General features: G+C 31.2%; 1 protein-coding gene across 1 annotated transcript in view; it reads left to right on the forward strand.

The window, feature by feature from the left end:
* Positions 1-934: 934 nt before the first annotated feature.
* LOC107451994 (V-type proton ATPase subunit H-like) overlaps positions 935-9,948 on the forward strand; it is a 17,008-nt gene continuing 7,994 nt past the window's right edge. The window contains exon 1 of the mRNA XM_016068258.3: positions 935-1,060. Coding sequence (XP_015923744.3) covers positions 1,006-1,060 — 55 coding nt within the window. The 5' untranslated portion in view covers positions 935-1,005. The remainder of the gene's footprint in view (positions 1,061-9,948) is intronic.

Genomic DNA, 9,948 nt, shown 5'->3' on the forward strand with positions numbered 1-9,948 from the left:
TATTCTGACGTATTCGATACCTCGTTATTATTCACTAACCGTTTTTAATAAATTAACGCAATCATTGTTTCTGAGTGCATCGAAGGAACTGGCGGTTTTAAACATCAATTCAAGCTGCATCCGAGAAAAAACCTCCTAAGATGTGAACTAAAACATGATTGGCGAGTTTTTCACCGGTTAATACATTTCACCACTTAGGTACTCCCTCGCATCTCCGAATTCACATACCAGATTTCTTTAGGAAGCAATAGGAATAGCCTTAAAGGAAATAAATAAATATGTTTGGTTTGCTACGGTCTGCGTTAGAAATCAGATATATCTCTTAAACTATGACAAAATTATCACAACGTTCGTCAACAGATGGCGCTACTTACGAATGAACTATATAATAATTATTTCGCAAGAATCACTATTTGCATCAACGACGTGATGCGGTCTGAACACAAAATTAACAGACATACGAAGTTTGAGTGGTTTGATAGGCAGCAGAAAACATTTATATGCAGTTTTTTTCACTCATCAGCGCCATCTGCTTAAAAACTTTGCTGCTTATTTTAAAAACTGGAAAGAACCTTGGGGGGAAAAAGCAAACCGACTATTTCTGTCTCCTTCTGTTTTTCAAATCTCTCGGGCATATTTGAAAATCAGGAAAAGCTTAGCTGAATCCGTTTCAGTCAGTGAGGCAGTCACCGCAACGACATTATGTAGCAAAAAAAAAAAAAAAGATTGNCTAAAAAAAAAAAAAAAAAATCACACACATTATATGATTTAGAGTGGAGATTCCCTGAAGTAGGAACATAAAATAAATCATACGTAAAACTGAGTAGTGCAGGTGTAGATCTTGGCACCGAGTTGATTTCTAATATTTACTTTTTGCTTGAAAATAAGTGACCAGAAATGAAAAACTGATATCATCCAGTACTATAAACAAGCATTTTTTTCCCGATTCATGCAATTTAACGAATTATCCAAATTTCAAAATCAAAATCCCACATAATTTTAGTTATGTCAGATAAAAGCGTTGAAAAATCGACAGATGAGAAGATTTTCGAAGAAAGATGTGAGTGTAATAGTTTAAATTAAATTTAATTTAAAGACAGTACATTTCTTCTTCTCCTGTTTAAATACATCAACTCAGTTGATTTTGGAATGTTTCAGTTTACAAAACGATGCTTTGCAAATCGGTCGGTTTTTTTAAATTCATCAGGATTTCTTAAATTATCTGTACCATTATATAAAATTTTCAGATAAATTGAACAATTTACAATAAATTTTTTTACATGCCTACAGTAATTTACTCGACAAACTTGAGACAAAACTTTTAACGAATTCAATTTTTTTTGAAGTAACAGTGCCAAACATTACTTTGGTAACCCTTACGTATTTTGTTTATTTTAGCCCGGTGTAAGCAAAAAGTCGCCAAAAATGTAGACCTCTGCTAACTTCAATTTTTCTTTTCTTTTTCCTTTTTTTTAAAAAAAAACACTCGAATTTCTTTGCATCCGGCTCAGAAATATTATAGTAAATTGGTTACGCAGAACACATTATTTTTAATTCTATGTTTATCCACAAAAGACAAATTTTCTGCATCCAAATATTATTTTCAGCATTTGATTTTTATTTTTGATTAAAATCTTTAAATTTCATTCTGTATTTGGTGGAACTCTGCATTTGGATAGCGCCAAAAACGGGTACAGACACGTAACAAATCAATCATGCTAAATATCTTATGGTTTATAAGCTATAACTATTATATCTACGAGAAATATTTAATTAATTGATCTGGGATGTCTTTTTATTGTGGCTATCTGGGCCTGAAATACCGGTCTAACGTAAAAGAGATGTGTAGGAGGTTTATGTGGTTTTTCTCAAACTTTTTCCGCTTATACCACGCACAACAAACCTTTCTTCCGAATACCAGGTTTTCTAAATCTTTGATCCAGAAATTCTCTAGTCTTTTGATAAGTTAAAAATAATTGGGCTACATTGTAAAACACGAAAAGACGTACAGTGCGCAATAAATAAATAAACAAATAAAAAAAGAAAAGAAAAAAATAGAGTACTTGGAATAACTTTGGTCTAATGATAAATTTGTTTAAAAAGTTCCCGAGATATGGCGAAATGCGCAAAACCAAAATCAATTAACATTAAGGGGGTCCAGATTTTGGATCGCTCTCCTTACTAAACTACGGGGACTCTATTTTCCAGATTTCGGCTACCACCTATATTTTAGTGGTCAGAAATTCAAATTCATTGAGAAAAAAAAAGTTTGTCTATTCATAGAAATTATTTTGTGCCTGATTTCGTAACTTAAAATATTGTCTGCACTCATTAGTTAGTATATTTGAGGTCACCCTTTTGAACCATAAGATTGAGTTCTAAAACGTGACGATCCGATTATTAGATCAAAAGTTATTCAGGGTAGCCTGTTTTTCTTCTTCTTTTTTTGCGCAGTGCATATACTTTTAGATTTGACTGTTCAGCAAAATTTTTAACTATTGTACCATATAAATGTCGTAATGTAGCTGAAACTGTTATAGAATTTCAAATACAGTTGAATTCGTTTGTTATGAGCTTAGATTTAAAGAGCTATTGGATTTAACGAAGAAATTTTTAGAATGATTTCATGTTAAAAAACCTACATAAAATGTTCGGTAATTACGATATAACTTGAATTTAAGGAGAAAATTTTTATTTACTTCATTTAATCATACCTCATTTAACTTAACATTTATTTTATAAAGTTTGGAAATTTATGAAAATTATGGTTCTAAACATCATGTTTATGACGTTTATGTTGTTATCATCTAAAATATAATTTTATTATATCTTCAAAAAGAAAGAAAAAAGAGTTTGTAGGAAATTTTTTATCCATTTTAAAGAGTTGAAAATAATCATTTTAGTTCAGTTTGTTCAGATATTGTGTGTCGACAAGTAATAAAAAGAAAGTCTCCCAAATATCTGCAGAAATCATACCATGAACTGTTTTACTTTGGAAAAGAGGAAAAAACTGATAATATAACTCTTTTCTTTTCTCGATTTCTTAAAGCAAAGTGAAACCTTTTACTATTTTTTAACCATGAAGGACCTTCTACTTTTTTCCAGATAAAGAACAGTTCTGTGTATTTATTTTATTCTTTTTGCTGTACATATTGTACTCAAGGATAGACAGTTAAAACAATTCTTTGTATTTAGCAGATAAAAACAATTCTGTGTATTTACTTTATTCTTCTTGCACTACATATTGGTACTCAAGGATAAAAAAGTTAATAACAGTTCTGCGTATTTAACAGATAAAGATCTGTGTATTTATTTTATTTTTTTGTTGTACCTATTGGTACTCAAGGATACGTTACTCCTCCAGAAAACAAAGTAGATATCAACTAGTTAAACAAAAACAAAAAAAAATGTCCGGGGTGCAAACAGCCCTGAATACTACACTATTTCGAGCCACGGAGTTGATAAGAAATTGTGGTGGGTGATAGCTAACAAATGTTTCGATTGAATAGATTGCTGTTTCAGCTGCCGATGGTGCATCTGTAAAATGTTAGTCACAAAATAAGGGGATATCAACCTAGATTAACTTTTATTCTAATGGTTGGATTTTCATGAACAAAGAGCCAATCTTAATGGTTTAAAGGGTTGACTTTAAATATACTATCATTTAAGTTATGGAGTTTGACACAGAAAAGTACTGCATGTGAATAAACACACCTTTTTACTTCAACAGATTTGGATTTTCTGCAATCGGGATTCCAATTGCTTAACCAATTGAAAGTTTCGGCCCACGGTTAGCCTGAGGGCAAGGAGACTCTAACCCATGATCCGACTACCACTGAGGATATTTTGCAACAGCATTGTGGTCGATGCGAGCGGGGTGCGGAATTCGTATCGATCAGCCATCGATGGGAGTCTAATCCGGTTCACCTCATTGGAAGGCGAACGCTCTATCCCCTGAGCCACCACGATTAGAGCCATTTCTTAAAAGTTACTTTTCGTTTACTTGGGCACATGATAGCTTTATTTTTGCTAATGTAGATGCGAATGTACACGCAAACTACTGCAGCACTCCAGTTAAACTAAAACCTTTTTACCCTATTAATATTACCCTCTTGTTTTGCTTGTTTTATTTTTAATTACTTGACGTAAAAAGAAGATCAATATCATGAATGTACAATACTCTGATGATTCTTAGCTTTATGATACAACAAAGACACAATGGAATGAAATGAGACGTACATTTTCGGAAACTATTCAATGGTTGGTTAGTGTCGTATCCTCTATTGAATCATATCTCATGGTTTGCTTGAATAGTCTTTGCTATCTCAAAGGCATTAAACGAATATAAATCTTCTTCTGTAGAAACTATTCAATAATTGTTTGATTAGAGCAACGCTTAAGACAGCTGCGATATTATAATTTTAGCCCACTGTCGTCTTTTTTAAAAATAATATTTTCATCCTTAAAAATTATATTAATTTTTTGTTAAAAAAAATTGTAAATAAATCCTTTAAAGATGATGATTCAAATGAGTAGTCCATGCATGAACCAAACCAACTTTTTTTTAGTCCGTTGTAAATATTAGTTGTATAAAAAAATTCCTGAAAGTGTGATTTAAAAAAAAATATTAAATGAATTAAGATGAAGTAATTTTTAGCGTAAAAAATATGTTTTTGAATTCTACTAATGTTTAGTTGTGAGGAGAAAAAAATCGAGAAAAAGATTAGAAGAAAAACATGCTAAGAAAAATTAAAATGAATATAAATAGCATTTAAAGGAAAAAAAAGATGAAAATAATAATTAGTGCGTCGATACTTTAAAAATAATTTAAGTATCCATCAAGAATTTCTCACGCTGTATTTCCGACAGCACCCCATCAATCTCGTTTTTTTTTTCCCTTCGCTCTTCAAATAATGACGAAAAAAAATTGGAAGAATTTATGGATGGTTGGCTGATCGTAAAGTAGCTTTCATAGAATGCCCCCATCGGTGAACTTTATAGGAAAAAGTATCAAAAGAAGGGAAAATGTAGGTCACAAGGAACCGTGTTTTCAAGGACAAACAATGTATGACTTTTGGAAAAACTTTCTGAGAAGCGAGAAGTCACTAGAGCAAGAGGTATCAAGCGTGACAACTAGAGCGATCTTTGACCATAAGATTGTTTGCTCATTAGCGATAAAATATGATTCTTACAGAGAACTCTTAAAAAACTCATCTTTTTCGTTTTCTTTCGATTCGAAAAAACGAGATTCACTTTGCTTTTTTTGAAGTCATCATCCATTTGGCATTAAAATGGAATATATATAAAAAAAGAAAATGTAAGAGGTAGGAATATCGCTTTGATGATGATATTCCACGTTCGGTATGCTTTTTTATTTCTCATAAAAGAGGCTAAAAGCCCCATAATGACCATGGAAAGTTTTTGTTAATATTTTCCTCTTTTAGAAGTGGTTACATTTTTGATTATGTTATTTAAAGTTCACTTAACGCTTAAAATATAAAAATGCAAGAAATGGAAATGGCTTTCGTTGAAAAGAAGCATTGATGGAAAAAAAAATAACAACAAATAAATAAGTAAAATACATTAAATATGTAGGTCTCATGAAGTCTGATAGATACTTTCGTCTAGTCTTTTTTTTTTTTTTTTTTTTTTTTTTTTNTTTTTTTTTTTTTTTTTTTTTTTTTTTTTTTTTTTTTTTTTTTTTTTTTTTTTTGCTTATTTTTTGCAGTTATTTATGAACATTAGTGCATTTCACACAATCCGTTAGGTTTTTGACCGCGATGAGCGCAGACGTGCGATGTGCATTATGTTAATTACTAATTGATGGTTTTAATAAAAAATTCAGTTTGGATTTACGCAGTGCTACTGATTTGTAAAGTAGGCATAGTTTCTATAAAGAATCTACACTGTAAGAAAAATCGGTTCTCAACGTTGAACCAAAATATCTCACAAATTTGCTGCAACCGCAATAAAATTTCAAACTGTACCGTTCCCCCGTTCAATCAAGAAACATAGTATCAAGTAATTAAGCTTAATAATAGTTCATTTGCACGAAAATATAGCTATTGACCTGGTTCTAGATTAAGTTTGCAACAAACGTGTACGATAATATAGGTCAACTAACTCTAAAGCTTCAATTAGTATATATAGAGAGCCGCGATTTCTCAGGGCATCGAGCGTTCGCCTTCCAATAAGGTGAACCGGGTTCGAATCCCAGCGATGGCTGGTCGATAAGTATCCGCATCCGACTTGCACCGACCACAGTGCTGACATGAAATATCGTTAGTGGTAGACGGATCATGGGTTAGAGTTCCCTTGCCGTGAAGCTAACCTTGGGAGGTTATAGTGATCTTCCTCTCCATTGTAACGCAAATGCGAGTTAGTTCCATCAAAAAGTCCTGCACGAAGGCAAATTTTTCCCAATACTTAATCCAAAAGTTCCCTTGTCTGGGTTCAAAATTTCAAGGATACGGCGTTGAGCATCAGTAATCGTAAACCCGAAAATTGGGTCGGCTGTTCAACGGTGGTTATAAAATAAAATAAAATAAAATCAGTGTATAGGTAATTATTAGGGATCTAATATTCATCACCTCTCAAGGCATTTTATAATTTGAAGCACTTTTTTTTAAAAATAAACGTATAATCGTTTTTTTCCTCAAACATTATTCGACAAATTTTATTAATTAGAACTGCTTTTAACCCTTTGACGCAGAAATTTCGTTAAGCATATTTTTCATACTTTTTCATTAATTTGTATTACTTTAGGTAAGTGAAAAATATTATATTTCGCAATTTAATATTTAATAATATAGCTTGAGACTCCGGTGTCCCTTTCTACGTTAAAGTAAAAATCTTCCAAACACGGCTTACTTCCAAACAATAATTTTTCAAATTTGCACTTATTTGCAGTTATATGTATTTATCATTAAATTTTCTTCAATTTACGAAATCAATTATTGATCCATTTTTGAATCAGGATAAATAAATAAATAATATAAAAACAATTCTTACTAATTTTTTGGCGTTTTATATGTCAGTACAAATATGATTCTGATAATCTAACATATTTTTTAGCAACTATTCGACTTTTTTAATAGATAAAAAATGATATACAGGGACACCAGGGTCCAAATCTGTGTCAAAGGCTTAGGAAATGGTGGGTTGCTTGTTTGTAGGAGAGGTTTTTATAAAAGCTAGAATTTCTTGCAAAAATTTATCCATTCATTTCAACAACATTTTTACTCACTCTTCTGTGTTTATCATCTTGCCATTGAGATTTGTACCACTTTCCGACTTGTGGGAGCTCTCAGATTTCAAATTGGAGATGCGTGCACGATAAAAATACAAATTTCAATCGTCCGATCACTTCCTGCAGAATGTATCGCCATTTTGGTGTCAAATACTCTATCATCCATAGTCTATCGCAATATCTCACTTACTCAAACTGCGTCTGAAGCTCTTTACGAGATGTTAGTACAAGTTTTAAACGTTTCCTGATCACTACGATCAGAATTATTCGCCCGATAATCGTCAAAGAAAATTGACTGTTAATAAAAATTTTGACCACTTTCCGACTGGCAAGGATGCTTAAATTTTAATCAGAGTTTCGTGCTGGATGACACTATGAGACATAATTTTAAATCGTTTCTAAGCGGCACTGCAAGCAGAATTTATTACAATAAGGTACTTATCGTCAATAAAAATTTCAACTCATTTCTCACTCATTGAATTTTTTGAAACTGAATTCAGCCTGATGATAATGCATATCAGTATTGTTTCTTTACTGTTGCAAACAAATGCGTCCTTTGTTTTATTACCGATATTGCTTTCGTATGGAGGATAAAATAATTTTTCGGAGGATAAAATAATGGAAACACTTCTATACTGATACATTTCTTTCATATTTCTCAAGAAATACTAAACGAAATATTTCATAACATCAGAAGTGTTCGCATCATGCTATTTATCATACTTATCAATGAAGTTTTAAATATTTTAGAGGTTTGAAGGACTGACAATAAATGACGAATGGAAAATAGTATTTTTGAACATTCAGCGGCAAAAAATGAGGCAAACAATTTATAACTTGTAACAACTATTTTGGTTATTATATGCAATAATTACTGAGAATTTCGTAAACCTAGCTCAAATATTTAATTATTAATTTTGAATTGTTCTAAAACTTGTGTTTAACTTTATTGTATTTTCAAAGTTACAGCAAAAAAAAAGGAAAAAAAAAGAAGAAAAAAAAACATAAGGCACAATTTTTTTTTTATTTTATAAAAATGTCCATATGTCGATAAATATTTAAGCTAGGCTTACGAAATTCTATGCAATTATTGCATATAATAACGAAAATAGTTGTTAGAAATTACAAATTGTTTGCTACATTTTTTGGCACATAACACTATTTTCAAAAACGCTTTTTTTCCGTTTGTCATTTTTTGTCTGTCCTTCAAATGTCTAAAAGATTTGAAACTGCATTGATAAGTATGAGAAATCGCATGATGCAAACACTTCTGAAGTTATAAAATATTTCTTGTATTTCTTGAGAAATAGTATTTGTTGAGAAATATGAAAAAAAAATGTATTAGTATAGAAAGTGTTTCCATTACTTTGTCCACCCCCTGTAATGAACTTCTATTACCAAAAATTCTCTCCACGTCTTTTGAATGATACGCTCTGCGTTTTTCGTTTTAGGTGTGACAAAAATGAAGTTACTTTCTCCGTTTTAGTCTGTTTAAAAAATGTCTTTTTTAAAGCATTTAATTTATTTTAACATAAAATTTTTTATTTTAAGATGAATTTTATTTTATTCCTTATTTATTAGTTTACCGATACAGCGTTACGAATGGAATGGCCCGGTCGACAGTATTGCAGGTTAATAGCACGCGGCGAATAATGTAGAGCAGTGGATATCATAGAGTAGTGATTCTCAACCTTTTTCTTTGTTGCGGCACACTTTTAACGATTTCGAAATTTGACGGCACACAATGAAAAAAATTAGATTAAAATTTGTTTAATTTCCTATTTTACACTGTGTTAAATAGTTTGTGATAATAATTTTGAATGTGAAATAAAATAATATGTACTACAAAAGCACATTTATTAAGGGATTAATTATTTCTTTCGACCAATCTTTTATTTGTTAGTAACAACTATTAATTGTTAGCTTGTTTGCTATAGTTATTAACTGTTAGTTTTCTTTTTTTTTAAATTAACAGTTATTTTTTTGTGATTTTTTGTTAACTAGTTTTTTTGCTAATTATTAATTGTTAGCTTAATTTTTGTTAGTTATCCCTTGTTATTTTGTTTTTATATTTTTTTTTCAGTTATCCTTTGTTAATTTGTTTATTAATTACATAGCTTACTTTAATGATTAGCTCTTACAACATTTTTTAAAACTAGGGGGCTGCGCCCCCTGCTCGCTAACTCTCGTTAACCACCGAAAATTGCTACGCAATCTTATTTAGTTTGCTTCGCAAACCAAGCTCGTTTCGCTCGCTACTAAGTTAGGTACATTGCAAATGCACAAAATTCTAAGAATTCAAAACAATCATTCAAATCCATATAACAACTTTTTTTTTAAGAAAAAAAATTAGTATTATAGGAAAATGTTTATCTATATAACATAAAATCATAATGGTCTGACACCGTTTTCCATTGTTGTCGGCGCATTTTTATTGGCCGGAAAATCACGTGGTAGGATCCAGTTTTCCCCCATTCATTTCCATATCGTTTAGGTTGTCATCAGCAGATCACACTTGGTGGGAATGCTCTCTCTGGTTATTTCAGTTTCCGTTTTTAAAAGCGCTATATGTTGAGCCACCTCAGCCAGATTTGGCATGTGACATTTTTAACGGCAATCATTGGTCGATTTTCTAGCGTTGCCATTCGGGGAGTTGTTATGAGGCTTTTTTTTGTCGCCGTGTAAGAGAAATATATATA

The sequence above is a fragment of the Parasteatoda tepidariorum genome, chromosome 4, assembly GCF_043381705.1.
Source record: "Parasteatoda tepidariorum isolate YZ-2023 chromosome 4, CAS_Ptep_4.0, whole genome shotgun sequence".
In the NCBI taxonomy this organism is placed as follows: Eukaryota; Metazoa; Arthropoda; class Arachnida; order Araneae; family Theridiidae; genus Parasteatoda; species Parasteatoda tepidariorum.